At 37.1% G+C, this 21,318-nt stretch overlaps 1 protein-coding gene across 2 annotated transcripts in view; it reads right to left on the bottom strand.

Moving 5' to 3' along the window:
• DIAPH2 (diaphanous related formin 2) overlaps positions 1 to 21,318 on the bottom strand; it is a 982,643-nt gene that overhangs the window by 282,793 nt on the left and 678,532 nt on the right. For both annotated transcript variants that reach the window (XM_045290573.1, XM_045290572.1), the window contains one exon: positions 10,791 to 10,955. In XM_045290573.1, the coding sequence (XP_045146508.1) occupies positions 10,791 to 10,955 (165 nt within the window). The remainder of the gene's footprint in view (positions 1 to 10,790; positions 10,956 to 21,318) is intronic.

Here is a 21,318-nt window from a genome sequence, read left to right on the forward strand (position 1 = left end):
GTAGGGATCTTTGTTCTTGTGCGATAGGATGTATGCTTTCCTAACAATCTGTAGCTTTGGCCAGTGTCAAGGTTAGTGGAAAAGGATGGGTTTTACCCCATATTGCTTATCTTATAGCTTTCCTACTTCCTGGTGTCTGGATAAACTCAATAATAACTGCTTTAGAAGAATACTTCCCTGGCAAAGATATTGCATTTTATTTTCTGATTCTTAGTAGACTTTAAAAACAAAAGGAGACTTTGAATTGATTTTGCTATTATTTTCATTAATAAGTATTCCTCTGCCTTAGAATTTTAAAGAGGAATATCCAGCTTACCAAGTATTTTTAGAAACATTCTTGGTACTTTTAAATTTTATAATAATATTCTAAAATTAATATATATTTTAAAACCATTCATATGAGTAGACCTTTTTTATCAAACAGGGTTGGGGAATTTGAATTTTATTTAAACTATGTAGGCCATTATCACATATTCCTTTAGTTCCTTATGATATAATATTTCGCTTTTTTGTACAAGGAACAATTATATCAGAAAACTAGGACATCTACTTCTGGCCCAAAGTAAACAGTCACACCGAATACAACATTTGATAGGTAACATTTTTTTTTCGAAAGAAGAATTCAATGATGTCTGTATAATATGTTAAAGGCTGCTCTGTGGCACAGCTGGGGAATGAGGTATTCTGGTCAAATATTCTGCTTAATAGAGTTACCATATATTTTACATGGCTCACCTATTTTCAAAGGGTTGGAATAGATCAAAATAAGCCTAAGGCTATGTAGCCAGGGTGGTCCCAGCTGAACTCAAAGGGAATTATCTGGGTGTGTGTGATTAAATAGAGGGAGTTGATGGGCCCTTAGGATTCTATCTGCATGAAAGGATTGATGCTGAAACTTCATTTATTCTGGGCTTCTAGGATAAACAAGATACATGCCTGATAAAACGAGGGCTCCTCCCTGGGGGACGGACAACCGAAAAGTTGTGAAGGGAGATGTCGGACAGGGCAAGATATGACAAAATAACAATTTATAAATTATCAAGGGCTAATGAGGGAGGGGGGAGCGAAAATGAAGGGGGGAAATGAGGACCCAATGCCCGGGGCTTAAGTGGAGAGGGAATGTTTTGAGAATGATGAGGGCAATGAATGTACAGATGCGCTTTACACAATTGATGTATGTATGGATTGTGATAAGAGTTGTATGAGCCCCTAATAAAATGATTTTTAAAAAAAGGAGGGCTAGTAGACAACTGAGCATTTTATGGTGGTGCAGTGCTTATGCCTTTGGGCTGTGATCCACAAGGTCAGCAGTTTGAAACCACTAGCTGATTCATAGGAAAAAGACAGCTTTCTACTCCTGCAAACAGTGACTGTCTGGGCAACCCACAAGGGCATTTCTACTCTGTCATCTAGCGTCTCTATGCGCTGGCATACAGTAGATGGCAGTGAGTTCGAGTTTTCTGGTCTGGGGGACTTTTGAAATGTTTCAAAGCCTCCAAGGCAAACTGGATCAGAAGGAATACACTATTTTTATGAAGCGTTTTGTGAAACATGGTACTTCCGCAATGAGCATAACAACACTATGGTACTTCAAGAATCAGTGGGAAAATTGAAGCACTGGGAAACTACATCCTTCGTCTGGATGTAGGCATATTTATTGAGGGCAACGCCATGCAGTTTCATGAGCAAAAACCATCAGCAGAAGGGAATTGGCATTTCAGCAGGAGAGGAAGCACAGAGGCTTAGTTTTGTTCAAAGCGGTGGTGCTTGCATGGTATATTCCATTAACATGCTTGGCTCCAAACAAAAGTCCCTTGAAAATCGAAAAGACACAGTTCTAGTCTGCTGCACACGGGGGTGTCCTGAGTGAGAGATTCACTGGAAGGCACTGTTTGTTGTTGTTGTTGTTGTCTTTTTAAAAAAGTATTCCCATCAGCTTTGCATAATAGGCACTTATCAAATATGCTTGTGTGCTGCCAAGTTAATTTCAACTCAGAATGACCCCAGGTGACAGAGTACAGCTGTCCCCTAAACATAAGTCAAAATTCATAGCCATCGAGTCGGTGCTGACTCAGAGCAACCCTACAGGCCTAGGCAGAGTTGGCCCTGGGGATTTCTGAGACTGTCTGTACCTCTTTCTGGGAGGAGAAAGTACCATCTTTCTCCCCACAAGAGGCTGGGGGCTTCAAACTGCTTATCTGGAAGTTAGTTGCCCAGTGTGTACCCACTGTGCCAACAGGACGCCTGTTATCGCATAGGATTTCCTAAACTGTAATCTTTATAAGACCAGATCACCAAGAGCCACTGGTGGGTATGAACAGCCAAAGTTACTAAATTGACCCCCATCTTGTCCCCCAACTGAATTCACAGGGGATGAAACCTGGAGACCTTTTACTTACAAATAAATCTATACTATTCAAAAAGTACATTGAGGTCTTCTAGCGGCCACAAGTCATTTTCATATAGTAATTACCATTCTATTGGGAAAGCAGAGAGGCGTAAATTTATAAGAGCTCTAATGGCTATTTTGATCATGTAGTTCTAGATAACAATCTTTATAGTACTAATTATGACACTAGTTTATCAAACAACATATTTGGTTTCTTACATAAGTCCAATATTTTTATACTTACACTAACATTTCCTTGAAATGTCAAGTACTTTGTGAACTGAAGATTTGCAAATGTGTCAAAATAACGTGAGTCTGTGGATTAAGGATTATATATACACAATTTTTTTCTGCACAAAATTTATCTTTGTGTCTTTAAAGGCAATATTGTCTTTAATGAATGAATGAAATTTTCTGTGTATTTTCAATTTAATCTTTTGAATCTAACCAAATGCAGGTAAATGCTCACTTTACCTTTCCAATTATGTTATATTTAGATGTGATTGAGGCCTTGTTAAGGGGAATATGGCTTAAAAGAGGGGAGAGCTTCTCAGATTTAAGCACCTTCATAAGCTGGCGTGGCTACATGGGGAACTCTCAAAGAAGCTGAAATTCTAAAAGTTCACACCACTGAAAGAAGAAGATCAATAATTGGGTATAAGTATAAAAGGATGGCTTAATTCCTTACATCATCCCCAAACTCACTACCATCAAGTCCTTATGGCTCATAGTGACCCTACATAGGTTTTCAGAGTCTGTAAACCTTTATGGGATCAGATAGCCTGATCTTAGTTCTGAGGAGCTGCTGGTGGGTTTGAAGTTACAACTTTGCAATTAGCAGCACAATACTTACCCACCAGCACCCACCAACTCAGTGAGAATTAAGGTTTAATAACAATCACACATTTGCCGTGGAGCTTTAATTGACTACTGGTATGGTGCAGCCAAACCTTTCTAAGAGACACAAGTCTTTGTTCTGCAATTTCTATTGTCCATATTTGACTTTCGATTAAGGCTCTTTAGCCATAACTCAGCATGTAAACAATATTGAATAGTTTAGATCTTATCAAGTAGTTAAAGGGAAGCTATTTGAGAATCTTAAACCAGCACAGAAAAGTTATCTTTACTTGTGTTTAATTTAAATCTGACTACAATGTGGTAAATGGATTAGAAGTTAGAAATCACATATGGGAAGTAGATGGTGGGTACCAGTCAGGAGATCAATGTCACATTGTAGTTAAATTTAGAGAGGGTGGAGGCCAGGAAATAAAACCATAATAGTTAGTCTGGAGAGAAATGGATGGATGCAATAGATTACTAACCAGGTAGAACTAATACAACAGAATAGATATCACATAGCCTCCTAACACGTGGCCATTTCAATGCTTACCTGAGAGCTGTTCAGAACTGTTTTATTAAAAAATAATTAAATGCTCAAATTCAATTGTCAAAAGAACGATAACTCTCTAATAGACTTCAACTCATAGCGACCCTATAGGACAGGTTAGAACTGTCCCTGTGGGTTTCCAAGACTGTACCTTTTTATAGGATTAGAAAATCTCATCTTTCTCTCATGGAGTGGATGGTAGTTTCAAAATGCTCACCTTGTAGCAGTCAAACACAAAACCCACTACACCAACCACATAAATAATTATTTGTTGAGAGGAAATCTGCTAGTAAGACAAATAATAATGGGAACATTTTATTGTTAAGTCCTGTCAATTAATCTAGTAATTCTACCAAGCCTTATTCTTGTATTTCTAGTATATGAAATATAGAATGTGGACACAAACAAAACAAATGCTTATTGAATGCCTGGCTAACATATTGTCTTTTGAAAAGTAAAACAAAACAGAACAAAAGCACACAGAAGCAGCAGGAAACTGACAGATGTAAAAGAGAAGGAAAGAAGTATTTTCTGTAATTTGTTTGGCACTATGAAAGTTATTGAAGTATAATACTTGCCTCACACACTTTCCCAAGAGCTGAAATTAATTTTTATGCCTATGCTAGATACCGCCTGGTGGTGAAAAACATAAGGTTCACTGATTTTGAATATTCCATATCAAAGAAAGAGAGACTATTTGTGCAGTCAATTATTTGGACTAGAAGCATGATTGAAGCATCAAGGGGAATGAGAAAAAATGATGTTTACACATTATATAAATATGGATTTGTATTATCACTCACAAACTATTCTATTTAAAATTCCAGATCCTTAATTAATCATGTCTATTTCATATGCAGCTTTTGGAACTACTCAGATAAAGTTGAAGAGAACCTAAAACTAGAAAGATAGTACTAATTTAGCATGTGGAAATGTCTCCAATCATATATATCTTCTTGCCAAAACAAGAATGCTTATCCTAAATATCTTTGTCCTATTGAGTAATATTAATACAATATTAATAACTAATATAGCAGCATCATAGAGTGATTACCCAATTTTTCTTTTATTAATTGAGGGGATAAGCTTTTCTAAAAAGGTCTTCATCCACAATACCAACCCCATGTGCTCATTTTCATCTTTGATATCTTTTGGAGGTGATCTCTCTCTGCAGAAGATTTTCTTGGTATGTACATTTAGTTTATGTTAGACATGTCAAATAGATATCCCAACATAAAACTCTGAGCTCATTTGGAAGTAATTTTTGGTAGCACATGAATCAGAAGTCTTATTTTCTTCTCAGCACTACTGATAAATTGTATTGTTTCCATCTATATAGTACAATTTGCTTTTAGCACTAAGAACCCTGAGGCCAAATACAAAAAGTACGAAGAAAATGGGACCTTCTGGAGATTACAATTTTTGTCTCTCTTTCAGGGTTTTTCCCTCTCTTGGGAGAGTGAAATCACTTTAAGCTCACTAGGAAACAGGAACGTGGTGAGCACAAATGATTGACTTAAGTTGGTGATGTTGATTTAGGAGTCTCTGGCTTACAGATCAGGTGTAAAACCCTTAAACCTGCTTGTCAGAGGCGCTTGTCATATTTCTATGGATTTTTCCAGGCTTGGCCCAAATGTCACTTTCCCTAAGGAGGCTTCTCTGGCCACCTCTGACAGAGTTAGAAAATTTCTCCTTTGTGTTATTATCCCACTGCATACACCTGTGTCAACACTTATCAAACAGTGACAGCATTTTAAAAATTCTATCATATTTGTCTGTCTGTCTTTCTCTACTGGTGGCTAGAGAGGGACTATTCCTTTTATCTCTGGCCTAGAACATTACTGAAATCAAGTAAACTCTCATAATAATAATGATGATGATGATGATGATGATGGATGAATAGAGAACAGCTACTAATACTCTATACTTGCACAGTATAAATAATAAGGTATTTTCATTTCATTCTTACAATGGCTTGATATGAACAGTATGGCAAGAATTATCACTTGCCTTTTAGAGAAAACTAGTGTTCAGACAAGTTACATGTCCAAACCAAGTTTAATACAGCTGATAAGTTGCTAGCAAGTAGGCAAACCTTTTTAGAAAGACGTGATAGTAGCAGTAGCACTCTGTATGTTCATGGCGGGCCATTACTGCATCAGTTAAGTACTTCACATTGGTGGATTTATTTCAGGATGTGGTAACCTATTATGAAAGTCTGGAAACTTAATCTTAAAATGTTCTCAAAGTGTTAATTTAAATGAACATAAAAATAATATCAGAATGGCAAATTATTTATGATAGAAAATATCTGTGACAAATTATTTCCCAGTATTCCAGCTAAATGGGCAGGGATGTCAGTGGATCTGTATCTATATCTACATCTACCTCTATGTATCTATCTTTCTCAACATACATATGTAGAGAGAGACAGAGAGAGATCCTTACCTGATTGCAATACACCACACTCAGCCATCACTGAAATTCTGCTCATGATTCAGAAAAGATTAAAAACGACTACATTCTTCGAGCTCAATTACTCTATATACTTATTTAAAAACAGAAAACATGGATACTGTGGTAATTATATAATTTCATGTCAACTTGAAGATATATAACAGTGTAGGTATTCAACCTGTCAATCAGGTCACAGCCTGATGGTGCCTCCTTGTGGGCGTGGCTTTCTCATAGGCACCGCCCTCTCTCTCTGCCTTGACCATCCTCTTGGCAAGCCACTCTGAGACCTGCTAGAGCCCTGGAAATGCTTCCACTGCCATTGGATCCACACGACTTTGCACGCACTGGCCTATGATATGCCTGAGTTCTACATTATTGCTTGTGACTAATATTAGACTTATGGACTTGAGCTGGGCTGGGCTGGGAAGTTTTCTCAATATATAATTATTTCTTGATATAAAGTTCTTTCTAATGCATTGTGTTAGTCTGGTTGACTAGAAAAACAAATTCATAGACACTCATCTGTGTAGAAGAAAAAGCTTTATGTAAAAGAGTAATTTTATATTAAGAAAACATCCTAACCCCGTCCAGATCAAGTCCATAAGTTCGATATTACCCTGTATGTCGATACCAGTCCAAAAATTCCTCTTTGGACTCACACAGCCATGCAATAATGCCGAATACAGGAAGATCACAGGCCAGTGGGTGGAAAGTCTTGTTGATCAAGTGGCAGTGGAAGCATCTCTGCACTGGAATGGGTCTCCACGTGGCTCCTCTAGCTCCAGGGCTCTGGGTCCATCAGCTAAGCTTCCTGTGTCTTGTCAGCAGGAATGTGTAGCACAGAGTGTATCTGGCCTCCAGTGAGCTATTTATCTCCTTCACGCCTCCAAATGAGGTTAGCAAGCTGCAACCTGCTTGACAATCTAGACTCTACCCTTCGCAAGTTGACAGGAGATTAAGCAACTGCAACAGACCACCCCTTGTCAACTTGACACTTTTACACAACTCTTTTTCCGTTCATAATTTCTAACAAAACAATAATACTATCATATCTATACCTAACAGGATAAAACTAAAATGCATGCAAATCAATATGTGCCAAAGCCTGGTTTAAACATGATATTCTATAAGAGAAGAATAATATTCTATGCCTAACAATTGCAGTTAAGTAAAACCTACACCATAATCTTATAATCCAATGAAAGTTTGTAAGCCAGCCACTTCATGCCTTTATCTGCCCAATTTTGGGTATCCAGTTTCTATATTGCCCACTGATATTAACCCAGTGCTCTAAGACAATCATATTCTTTGATGTGAAGAATCTTCATTCCGGTTGGAACCTTGTGAGTCTGCTCCATAAGCAAAGTAAAATCCGGACAGGCCATGTATAAAGTTGGCAGCAATATGCACTAGTTCACAGGCTCAAAAATCCTCTCTTTGTCTGGTTGGGTTCTGGTCAACTCAATGTGGGCTGCCTCACTTAGCCTCACCAGGGTGCCCATTGGTTGCCTTGCCTTTCGACCATGAACCCTGTCATAAATTCTCAACAACCCTAGCCCCCTTGTGCTAGGTCATGAACTTCAGACAAGTCAACCCGCTCTCATCTTCTCCTCTAGTCCCTGTGAACCAGGTCTACGGGTGTCAGTGGCCAGACTCAACCAGTCTCTGTATTGCTGCTTTTCTCCTACTTCCACTCAAAAAGTTGATCCAGGTGGTTGCCTAGCAAGCATTTCAGCCTGTCCACAGGCTCCATTTAATGTTCACTTCTAGAGTGAATTCTAGGCTCGAATTTTTTTCTTGCTTCTCACAAAAACCACTAGTTCAAAATTCAAAAGTCCAAAGGGTTCCTTACCCACTCCCTTGGATCTGTCAATAGCTCCCTAGGCAAGTATCTTCAATTCAAAAGTCCTGAGATCTCAAGACACTGTGTGGGGCTTATCCTTTCAAAGTCGTCTTTTCAGGTGTGTCCAAACCCATTTAAATTCCAATTTAATGGCTCAAGGCAAGTGAGCTTACAAACTCTCTTTTTTACTTCCCAATAATCATTTCTATTAATCATTATATCAATAACTATAGGCAAAAGAAAACAGTATAAACCTATTAGGGTCAGATCCTAAACTCAATCTTAAAACAATCAAATGCAATCCTTATCTAAACTTATCCCATATGGCCTTAGGCCTCTGGCTGCATTGTCTCAAGCCAGGGCAGGACCTTCTGTCAGCCATTTTTACCTCAGTCAGCCATTTTCACTAAGCAGCATGGTCTCAGAGAGGTCCAAGGGGCAATTTTGCCACCCGAGCTCAAGATTCACATTTATCACAATAATTTTCACAAATTCAGACAGGATTAACCAAAGACAATTTCTAGAAATCAAAACTTTAAATTCCCACATTCTTTCCAGAAAACAGCCTAGTAAACTGTAAGGCCATATCTGACCTCTGGCTAGTCAAAGAAGAAAAACTCCCATGAGGCAGAGGCCAAACAAGCATCCACTCTTCATCTTCATGATTGGTTTCTCAAGTACCCCACTCCCAAGGTTTCTCTAGTCAGCCTGGCCTAACCCAGATACCCAGATAGAATGGATCAAATGACTAACCTAAAATCACATACATCTTGTTAATGGCAGCACCAGGGTAGGGCATTTGCTTTTCTTAACAAGGAAGATGTTTTCGCAGTTTTTACACAGGATATGGTTGAGATGCTCTTATGTATTAAATTGTGTCCCTCAAAACCATGTGTTGGACTTGTCACACCTATACATGTAGGGGTAATCCATTTGGAAATGTGTTATGTAATGAGGCCTACTAGCTTAGGGGATGCTTTAAATCCAACACTTCTGAGATATAAAAGGAGCAAGGCCAAACTGAGAAGACATGCTACATAAAGATTGCTTAGGAACATTGGGGTAACAGAGTAGAAGAAGAGAGAGCTTTCTCCGACAGCAGGTCTCCAGAATTCAGACTTCTACCCTAATGCACTATGAGAAAATAAATTTCTGTTCCTGAACACCACGCATCTGTGGCATTTCTGTTACAGCAGCACTAATACTCCAATAGTTCATAAGACTACAGTCCTTCAGCAAATCTTCTATGCACCTACTATTCACACATAGAAGGCATCATATTGGAATTATTCCAGAAATGTTGCAGCTTGGAAGAATTGCATCCTATACTACTATGGGCATGTGACATGACAGGTAGTATCTTAGGACTCAAACCCTTGTTAGAAGCAGGTGCTTTTTAACAACGATTGATAATATTGAATTATTTTAAAAGGTCTACCCACCGATACACATTGATGGTAATAATAATAATAATTTGTTGACCTTACAAGGTTAATGTGTCACCATTAAAAACAAAGTGAATCCAAGTGTTCAAATCATATTTCTACCATTTAAATTTTGAAGGTTTGACTATTTTTGCTTAGCCTTCTTCCCAATTCTGGTTGAAGACATTACACTGCTTATTGCACAGCTCAAAGTTCAAAAAGTAAAGGATAAAGACCAAAGACCCAAATTAGCTAATATCACAGCTGAAAAGTGGGATGGGGTGAACTTTTTGATGTCCCTTCGATGACTAATGCTGTTTCTTTAACCACAGTGTTGTGCTGTGGGTTATATGGCCTATGCAAGCAGGCAAAGGCAATCTGCTTTCCACAAACATAACTGCTTTTCCAAAAGGGTGAAATTCATACCAAAATCATAATTATTTCATGGAGCAACACTATTGAAGGAGTCTTATTTAACAAATAACTACTTTGGGAATAGAAATAGACCTCAAATTGTAACTAATTGGTTGGTTAATTGGTCTTCCCTGCTGAGGATAATTGCTAGAGTTCCTGCTTTGCAATCTATGGACCTGTACCTGTTTCCTATCGCCTGTTTGCACACTTCTCTGTTACTATTATAATCAGAGCCTGTGCTCTTCCTTCTGTTCCGTCTGTGGATGCAGAGAGGTATTTCCACAGTATTTTACAGAAAAGCCTTTTATTCCCTCTAGGATCATAACTTAAACCCTGATTCCGTCACCTCTAATTAATGCTGATATTTACTGTTATTCCCAAGAGTAATAGTTTAAAACAAGAGCCTGCATATTAAAAGAAACTTGAGGCTTTCAAGGTCATTTACTTAGCCCAAGTCAATGACATTTTCTCATTTCAGCTATAAAAGAAACTTGTTCATAAATCAATCACAGCATTTTAATGTATTAAATAAAGGATGGTTTTGAATCTTTTTTAAGGTAGGAGGAACTCAGATATTATGCTGGGTTAAAAAAAAAACAGGGTCATTTAAGTGCCAAATCATTCATTTCCTATGAAATTTCAGTAGGATATTTCCCATGTGTACATAAAGCTGAAGATAATTAATTTAGGTCCCCGTTATATGCTAAGCTATCCAATAATTTCTATCCATGTCATAGGTATATAATATCTGTCACTTCCTGTTATGAGACTATAACATGAAATCAATATCGGCAATAGGTGCACAAAATGCCAATAGAAGAAGTTATTTGAAAATAAAAACAAGAGGCTTTGTAAGCTTTGAGATGTATTACTCACCAAAAACAAAGTTCGGAAGTTGCTGAGATCACCAAAAAACTCTTCTATGTCCACTGTCTTAGAGTCAAAAATGAAATATTCTCCGAGATTCTCATAGAGCTTTAGCATGTTGTTGTACATGGTGAAGAGTTTGTCATATTGGTCTCTGGCGCTCTTTGTAAAGCTGTAGCTTCGTGTTAAGGAAGATAATCCAATAATATTGCAAAGACAATCACTAGATATTAAGATTGAATTTTAATATAATTTAAGCAATTATATCTTATAGTAAGATTGGTTAATAAAATTGAACATATATATACTCAGCACATATATTTAACGTAGGATTATACAGATAAGAATACCTAGAATGTTTGCTAAATAAAAACATATATATATACCAACCCCAAATCAAATCATATCTTAATGAAAAAGCAAGGAAGAAGAAAATAATATGAAAAAAACTTAGAATATATATCAATAAATATATTTTTCTCTGTGTGTACCGGGTATAAATAGTCTATATACATGTACATATAACAAATCAGTTGCCATTGAGTCAGTTCTGACTCATAGTGACCCTGTATGTGTCAGAGTAACACTGTTTTACATGATGTTTTCAAGAGTTGATCTTGTGGAAGTAGATCACCAGGCATTTCTCCTGAGGTCCCTCTAAGTAGACTTGAACTGTTAATCTTTGGGTTAGAGGACCAATGTTTAACCTTGTGTCACTCAAGGACTCCAGATATATAGATAGGTGGCCATGAATAGTCTCCACTCTGCTGTTCGAGGGACCTCATTTGAAATAGTACTGTCTTAGAAAATTAAGTAGAAGTAATTATCTCTATGAATTCATCAAATAGTTGTAGAATTTTTAACAAATGAGTGATGACAGTTAAAACAATAATTACCATGCTGCATTTATAAGTGTTCGCCCAAGACACAGAACCAAGAGAGACTTATCTTTAGTAACTGGCTCACTCAGTTGTGGTGCTTGGCAAATTAAAGTTTGTAGGGTCAACAGTCTGAAATGGGGTAGGATTTACTCTAGACCTATTCTCAATTTGCAAGAATTTCTTTGTTTAGAAAAAAAATTGAAGAACACACTCAGCATATGTGAAAGGAAAAAAAATCATGAAAAAATTCAAGCCTTTAATTGCAATTTTGAAAGATTCTCTAGGCAAAATATTGAGTGATGCAGTAAGCATCAAGAGTAGATGGAAAGAATACTCAGAGTCACTGTATAAACAAAACAAAGCAAAAACTAGTCAACAGTCCACCATTTCAGGAGGTAGCATATAAGCAAAAACCAATGGTGCCGAAGGAAGAAATTCAAATTGCACTGAATGTAATAACCAAAAAACAAGGCTCCAGGAATTGATCAAATACTCATTGAAATATTTTAGAAAGCTAAAGAAGTATTGAATGTACTCAGTTGCCCATGCCAAATAATTTGGAGACAGCTGCTTGGCCAACTGATTGAAAGAGATCCATATTAGTGCCCATTCCAAAGAAAGGTAATCCAACACAATGCTCAAACTACAGAACAATATCATTGATATTACACAAAAGTAAAAATTTGCTTAAGATCATCCATCAACTGTTGCAGCAGTACACTGACGTGGAACTGTCAGAAAGGAAGGCTGGCTTCAGAAGAGGAGGTGGAATGAGGGTATCATTAGGGATGTCCAGTGGATCTGGGATAAAAGCATAGAATACTAGTTAGATGTTTACTTGTGCATCATTGCTTCTTCAAAGGCATTTGGCTGTGTGGACCATAATAAACTATGGATAACTATGAGAAGGATGGGAATTCCAGAACACTTCATTGTGCTCATTCAGAACTTGTACATGGATCAAGAGGCAGTTATTCAAATATAACAAGGGAATACTGCATGGTTTAAAATCAGGAAAGGTGTGCATCAAGGTTGTATCTTCTCACCACACTTGTTCAATTTGTATGCTGAACAAATCACCAGAGAAGATGAACAGCATCAGGATTAAGGGAACTCTTATTAATAATCTGCAACATGAAGATGATACAACCTTGCTTGCTGAAAGTGAAGAAGAATTTAAGCACTTGCTGATGAATTACAAGGATTGCAGCCTTAAATATGGATTACAACTCAATGTAAGGAAGACCAAAATTCCCACAACTGGACCAATTGGTAACCTCATGATAAATGGAGAAAAGGTTGAAATTTTCAAGGATTTTGCCTTATTTGAATCCACAATCAATGCTTATGGGAGCAGCAGTCAAGAGATCAAAAAACGTATTGCATTAGATAAATCTGCTGTACAAAAGTTCTTTAGAGTACTGAAGAGCAATACTTTATTTTGAGGACTAATAATATTCTCCATTGTCTCATATGTATGTAAAAGTTGGACATAGAATAAGGAAGACCGAAAAAGAATGCATGCATTTGAATTGTGGTGCTTCAGAATAAAGTACCATGGACTGCTAACTGGACAAACTGATCTGTATTGGAAGTCGTTAGGCCAGAGTGCTCCTCAGAGGCAAGGATGGCAAGATTTCATCTTAGGTACTTTAGACATTTTGTCAGGAGAGACCAGTCCCTGAAGAAGGACATCATGTTTGGTACAATGGACTGGTGTCAAAAAAGATGAAGGCCCTAAACAAGATGGATGGACACAGTGGCTGCATCAATGGGTGCAGATATAGGTACAATTGTGAGGATGGCCCGGTGTTTTACTCTGTTGTGTGTAGTATTACTCACTATGGGTTGGAGCCCACTCAATGGGATATAACTATTATTTGCCTGCAAGGTAACGAATGTCTTCAGTTTCAGTTAGAAAATTATCTTAAGGCAGTAGTCTCAGGGGTTCCTCCTGTCTCTTTCAGATCAGGAGTCTGACCTTTTCTTAAAACATTTTGTTCAACATTTTTTACTCTTTCTAATGTGGCTTTCTATTGTGGTCCGGGTCAGAGTAGGTGGTAGTGGTAGCCAGGAACCAACTAGTTCTTCTGGTTTCAGGTTACAGGTGGCTGTGGTGCAGGTTGGCCAGTAGTCCTTTGGACTCATTGCTTACTTGAGTTTTCAGTTTCTTCATTCTTCTTTGCTTCAGGTGGGAAGGGATCAGTAGTTGCTTCCTAGGTGGCTGTTGTAAACTTTTAAGACCACAGATGCTACTCACTAATCTTGGATGTAAAACATCTATAATGGACTGTATTTGCCAATAAACCTAGATATTGCTTTCAAGTGCACTAGTTCTGCTCCAGTGCCTATGCATTTTCTGTAACTATGATCCCTATGTGCTCTATTATATGAGTATACTAGTAGTATGTACATCACAGTTGACCCAATGGCAATGCTTTTGGTTTTTTGGTAACATATACACATTTGTATGTAAAAATATTCACTCCAAACTTACTGCCATAGCAACCTTACAGAACAGGGTAGAAGTGCACGTGTGAGTTCCCAAGATGGTAACACTTTATGGGATTAGAAAGCTTTATCTGTCTCCCTTGGAGCTGGCTGGTGGATTCGAACTACTGACCTTGTGATTAGCAGTCCAACCTGAAATTACTATGCCACCAGGACTCTTAAATATATCCACAATTATACCCAAATCTGAAAATCATCAGTTTGTATTGTCAAGACCTTTTAAACCCCATCCATGCCATAGTGCATAGTCTGGATCTTTTAAAGGCAAATAATTGTATGTGCTAAACACATCTACAAATATCTACACAGTAACACCTACATACATGTTTGATTAAATAAAAAAGTGGATACGCTCGCCTAGTGAAGTTGGCACATAAAATGAACCATCCCATCCAACTACTAAAGCATAAAACAACCCTGATATATAGGTGTGTTTTACTAATGACATCTCACTATATGTATATCTATACTTACTAAGCAAACTCGTCCTTTTTTCTGGATTGTAGAAGATATATAATGATCTTTATAAGCAGTTTAAAAATATAGAAACAGAAATCAATTGACATTTCCAACAACTCAGATGTAAGTATTAGAAGCGTTCGCTTTCTGGTCTCTTTCTAACATGACTAACAACATTTGAATGTTAACTGACAAGACTGCTTCAGAAAATATTAAACTGGTTAACTATGAATAGCTAATGAAAGGAACCAAGTCAATATTTTCAATTTAAAAGCAATTCCATTAAAATCTCAATAATGATCACAGAAGTCAAATTTCTTTAGTTGGAAACAGCAGTAGACATGGAATTTTCAAAGAATAATAGCACAGTTTGGGGCATACTATTTTAAGATCCAATATAGTATTCCTCTTTTGTGGTGATACACTGTTACCAGGCACTGATAATTGTGACTTGAAATACTTGATTGTATAAGGGTTTCTGAATTCTTCAGTGTATTTTATTGTAACCAAGGGTTCAAGTTTGTTTTCCATGGGCACACAACTCTAGTTTTACAATGGAATTCAATGGGGAAATCAGACCATTTCTGGATAATTACTTTACAGCTGACACTTATGCAATATATCCTGATTTCAAAAATGAGATGCCCCTTACCAATGCTCCAGTAATGATGCATAAGTATTAGCATTCACACTAACAACGCAACAACCTCTTCCCTGTGAATAAGCGGGATGAACTCTTTCAACCCTGGCAGCCATTTCGGTGTCAAAAGATATGAAAGAGTTCATGTTATTTTGTTTGTTTGCTTGTTTTTTTTTAAACAAACTATAGTGTTTTAGGTGCCCTGGTATCACTGTCTGGCAAGCATTAGACTATTAACCAGAAGGTCTAGAGATCAAACCCACTAGATGTTCTGCAGGAAAAAGATGTCGCAGTCTGCCCCTGAAATAATTTACAAAGACTCAGAAGCCCTATATTGGGTCGCTATGAGTTGGAATCAACTCTATGGCAGTGGGCTAGGTTGTCGATTGTCTTTATAGGAAAAGAAAAATAATGGTTACCTAGTACCTCATGCTTTATGTACATTTTCATTTTACATTCAGCTTATCATTATACATTTTTCCCTTTTAAACGAAATGTTAAACATTCTGTTTATGTATTGCAGAAATAAGACAATACTCCTTATTTCTTAACACAGAATGAAAGGCAGAAATGTTTTCTGGCTGTTTTTTCCTAAATGAAACAGACTCATGCTAGAGACTTGCTAGGCAGAAACGCTTTGCAAAGGTCACTTACTTGTAATCAATTTGCATTGCAAAGTACGAAACTGTTTGTGTACTTCAGGAAGCTCAACATCTGCACAGCACAGAGAGAAAGCCAAAAGTAACAAAAAAGGCAAAAACTGTGTTGCTCATTTATTATAACATAACTATTCACGGGTTCAAAAATGTCCTTTAAGCAATACACAATTTCATAAATTTGTTCTCATAAGACAAAAGCTAATTTTAGAAATTCTGTCTGCATAACAAAGTGAGAAAATTTGAAAAATTTTCTGGGAACAGTTTATCTTAGAAATAACAAATAGAAAGCAACCCAATCTCTAAGTCGTTCACTTATCATCAAAGTTGTAAAACGGATACACGGCCTGCGTTACCACTGTAATCTTTCCCAATTGCATGCATGTCACCAAATTCTACTTGAGACTGCGGAGGGAAAGCAACTGAGCAGCACTGTTCCTTTTCAAGCACTCTGGTTTATTCAGGAATTTTGTTTTTGTTTGAGTCAATTAATTTTTTGTATATGCAACCAAAATGCTGCAACCAAAATTACATGATTAGTGAGCATTGTGATTGAGATCAAAATCATTAAAACTCAACCCTCACATTTCCAATATTATGATCTAGTATTATCAACAATTACACCACAATTAACTTGAATTTGTATAGGACTTGACAATTTACGATATGGCTCTCCCTCTATTAAAGGAGCCCTGATGGCACAGTGGGTTAAATGTTTGGCTGATCTCTAGGTTGGCTGGTCAAATCCATCAGCTTCTCCTCAATAGACATATGAGGCTGACTGCTTACAAAAATATTTACAATCTGAGAAATCCTAAGTAGCAGTTCTGCTCTGTCTGAATAGGTCATTATAAATCATTATAAATCAACTTGACAGCAGTGGGCTGGTTTGGTTTTTACTTACATTATTTTTGCACTGGTATTATTACAATAAAAAATGTGAAATCCAATCAATATTCACTCCCATGTCATTTACATATCTTGGTAACATCCGAAACATTTAAACACTGCCTTTAGTTTCTGTAGGAGCACTGGTAGCATAGCAGGTTGCAATGAAGCTGCTAGCAGCAGGGTGAATGGTTCAAGCCCACCAACCACTTCAAGGGACAAAGATGAGGCTGCCTAAAACTATCAGCTCCTTTAAAGATTTACAGGCTTGGAAACTCAGTCTGTTCTCTTCCACAGGGTTACTATGAGTCTAGATAGACTTTGTTTGATTTTGGTTTGGCAATTTGAACTCCAGGTTATTTTTCTGAAGAAAGATGTGGCAGTCTCCTTCTGTATACATCATCAGTCATAGAAACCTGACCTTCTACTGTCCTTCAGGGCCATTATGAATCAGAATAGACATGATGATAATGGGTTATATCATGATGGCTCTCAAATTTACAGTCATACACCTAGCCTCGATCTATTCTTAGAAACTCAAACAAGTATAATAAACACCTACTCATCATTTGTACTTGAACTTGTTTCTTTTTGGCATCAACAGGTATCCAGTTAATATAACTACTATTTAAATTGATGCACCAACCATTTAAGAGAATGGTAAAGAAATCGATGAATTGTACGAAGTACTTCAGTTTGAAATTGGTCAAACACTCAACAAAGATGCATCGCTAATTACTAGAGATTGAAATGCAAAGGTTGGAAACACAGAGGAAATGATAGTAGATGGAAAATAGGACCTGGGTGATAGAAACATAGCTGAGGATTGTATGAGAGAAGTTTACAAGGCCAATGAACTTCAACATTGTAGGGGCATACCACAGACACCTGTGTTCAGCATCCTAAATGGCAACTGTACACAGAGATATTACCAGATGAAATACCTAGCCCAAATGTCACCTTCCTAAGGTAAATCCCCAAAGATTCTATCCAAAAGACACAGTTACCAAGATTATTCAGACCTATTTTATTTAATTCTGAATATTAGCAGTTTCCAAAATGTCTTTTTCATACCGTGCAACCTGTGATAGTTGAAATCGGATGGGCTTGCCTTCTCCGTCTGGGTCTTACAAGTTTTGATATGTTGCAGTTAGACATTACTTTTCTGTCATTCTCTGTTTAATGGGAAATATTTACACTTTCCTTCTCAGACAGGGTTCTGCCTTACACAGGTTTTACTAATATTTACTTTTTATTGCCTACCTTCCCTCATTAAACAAACAAACAGGATCCAGGAGAATAGACCTTACCTGTCTTATTGAACTCTGACTTATCAGTGCCTAGAATAGCACCTGGTAGATACCAGAATTAGCAATGTCAATGAATAGAACTGTTTCAAAGAGTGTTCTTCACTATAATCTTTAGGGAAGGAGACCATTAGGCCTTTCTTCTGTGGCTGTGCTGGGTGGGTTTAAAGTGCCAACCTATAGGTTAATAGTCAAGGGCACACCATCCAAGGCCCTTATCCAACTACCACTGGGTCGATTCTGACTCAGTGATCCTATATAGAATTTTCAAGGATATGAATCTTTATAAGAACAGATAGCCTCATTCTTCTCCCATGGAGTGCATTCTGTTTGAACCACTGACCATGCGATTAGCATTTGACTACTTACCCAACAGTGCTACCATGGAGCCTTTCAGAGATCTTAACAACAACAAAACAGTAAACTCATTGTCATTGAGCTACTGGACTCATATCTACTCTGTAGGACAGAGTAGAACTGCCCCTGTGGGTTTCCCTGACTAAATCTTCATAGGAGTAAACAGCCTTAGCTTTCTACTGAAGAGTGGCTTGGCGTTTTAAATTGCTGCCCTTGTAGTGTGCAGCCCAACATGTAACCTGCGCTGTCACCAGGCTCAAATTACAAGTGTCCACTTCTGCAGTGAGCAGGGTTTGAACCTGTGTGGGAAGACCCCATTGTATTTCAAGTCCAATGCCTTAGCCATAGCTGCCACTCCTGTGACATAAGTGAAACTAAAATTCACAATGAGAGCTATAATAACATCTAATTATTTTTTTTAAGTTCTGTGCCATACACTATGGAATGCTTCTCATGGATTAACTCATTTGATCCTCTGAATAGCTTTGTCAGATGAGAAGTTGATAAGGTCATACAGCTGATAGGCCGCAACAATAACAACGACCCTTCTGTAGTTCCAGGGACCCTTCCCGTAACCACTTGGCAATGCCCAAAACCTATTACCAAAACCAGGAGCCCTGGTGTGTAGTGATTATGTGTTGGGCTGTGATCTGCAAGGTCAGCAGTTCAGAACTAGTAGCGGTTTTGTGGGAAAAAGATGGAATTTTCTACTTCAGTAAATAGTTACAGTCTATGGGGCAGTTCTACCCTGTCCTGTAGGGTTGTCAAGAGTTGGCATCTCCTTGATTGCAGTGAGTTTGGTTTTGGGTTTATTGTCATTGATTTGATCCTGACTCATGGGGATTAGTGGGTTTGAACCACCAACTTTGCAGGTAACAGTTCAAGGTTTACCTGACAGTGCCACCAGGGATCTTATATAGATACATGGTAAGTATGTGCTAAAAGAGGGAGCCTCATTATAACAGTGCATTAGGGATGATCTGGGTACAAAGAAACTAAAATCCCTTTTTTGGATAAGTGTTCATTGCAAGGAATCCAAATTAAAATAAGTACATCACTTTAAAAGACTAGCAGGTAAAATGCTAACTTAAAAATGATTACTAATATTAATTTGAAAATCACTGTTACTAATTTTAAACACCATAAATTTAGAAATGTAACTTGCAAAACATAAGTTCCACAAAGCATTTTTATCCTAATTCATATGAAAATCTGAACTATAGAAGCAGTCTTTAAATTTACTTAGATATCTATCTACTAGAGAGATTGTCTAAAATTTTTATCATCCATGTTTTCGTGTGACTATACATATATAGGAGTCTGTACAGTGCTACTGAATAGGCGTTAGGCTGCTCAAAAAAGCTCAGAGATTGAAATCCACCAGCCACTCCAAGAGATAAAGGCGAAGCTATAAACTGTCCTAAAGATGTACAATCTTGGAAACCCTATATAAGGTGAGATAGGAATTGCCTCCATGACAGTGAATTTAGATGAGTGTAGGATACATATATACATTTATTAATTATATTCCTTAGAATATCGCAACAGAATGCCGTGGACTCACATTTTAATAGCTCTAATTCACCCATAGGTATGTATCCAAGTAGCATTTTCCAAATATGTTTTCACAACATTTTTATATAACAGTTAATGTATATTTTATATTATTTTTTACTATCTTACATAGGTACTTATCTCTAAACCAGTTGAAGATAGGTGCATAATCCTTTGCCTCTAAATGATAAAATGGAATTGTTTCACTACACACCCCAACTCCAAACTCACTGGAATCGAGTCATTGTTGACAGATAGTAAACCCCTGTGGGTTTCCCCGGACTGTAAATGTTGACGGATGTAGAAAGCTCAGTCTTTCTCCCACAGAGCTGCTGTGGTTTCAAACTGCCAACCAAGAGGATAATAGTCTAAAGTGTAACCACTACGCCACCAGGGCTCTTTAGCCTAATTACAGAAAATGGCTTATCATTTTTCATAATTTTGATGCAAAGAATAACTGCTAACACAGAAATCTTGTTCCACTAAAACTGGCAAAAAGCATTAGCAACGCACTGGAGATGAAGGAGTTTATATATTCCACAACTAAATGAATCAAATCGGTTCTTACAATTGCTCATCTTCATAGGCAATGCATTAGTTACTTATGCCTTTAATTAAAAACTTGAAACATAAAAAAATCATGATGGCTGGATTGTTGAAGAACATGGAAAAATCAACTGGAGATCCACTTAACCTTCACACAAACTTTAGTTAGCAACATGTCCAATTATCTATTTAAATAAAAAGAACTTACAGATATATAATCTATGGGGAATATAGATATAATTTTTTTCTTCCAATAGCCTGTCAGAAAAAAATCCTCTGAATATTAAAAAAATATTATATTATCATGTTATTTGAATAATTCACTTTAGCCGAGAATTATTAACATTTCAAGGAAGTATCATTTGCAAATAATGTTCAGGAATAATTACAGTAGCTGAAATTTACTTACAAACTATTTTTTATGTGATGACTATGATTTGACAAATGCTTTGGACTTTGAAACACTAACCAGGGAAACTTGGAATGTAAATATGTTTCATTTCATTACAACATACAGTTTATTACAGTTCAAGATAAAGGCTTTAAAAATTCTTTTACAAATCAGATTAAAAATGGAGGCATATGATATTTACAAATATGATGAAGGTAATAGTCAGTGGGGAATATTTTGAATTGCAGTCCCTAGTTTTAAATAGATAAGAGAAAATTATGCTATGGGAGAGATGAAAATCTATTGTAATGACCTCAGTTTCTCTCAGATAGCCTGAGTCAACTAGG

The sequence above is a fragment of the Echinops telfairi genome, unplaced genomic scaffold (assembly GCF_000313985.2).
Source record: "Echinops telfairi isolate 266 unplaced genomic scaffold, ASM31398v2 ScPeMD7_44;HRSCAF=162, whole genome shotgun sequence".
NCBI lineage: Eukaryota > Metazoa > Chordata > Mammalia > Afrosoricida > Tenrecidae > Echinops > Echinops telfairi.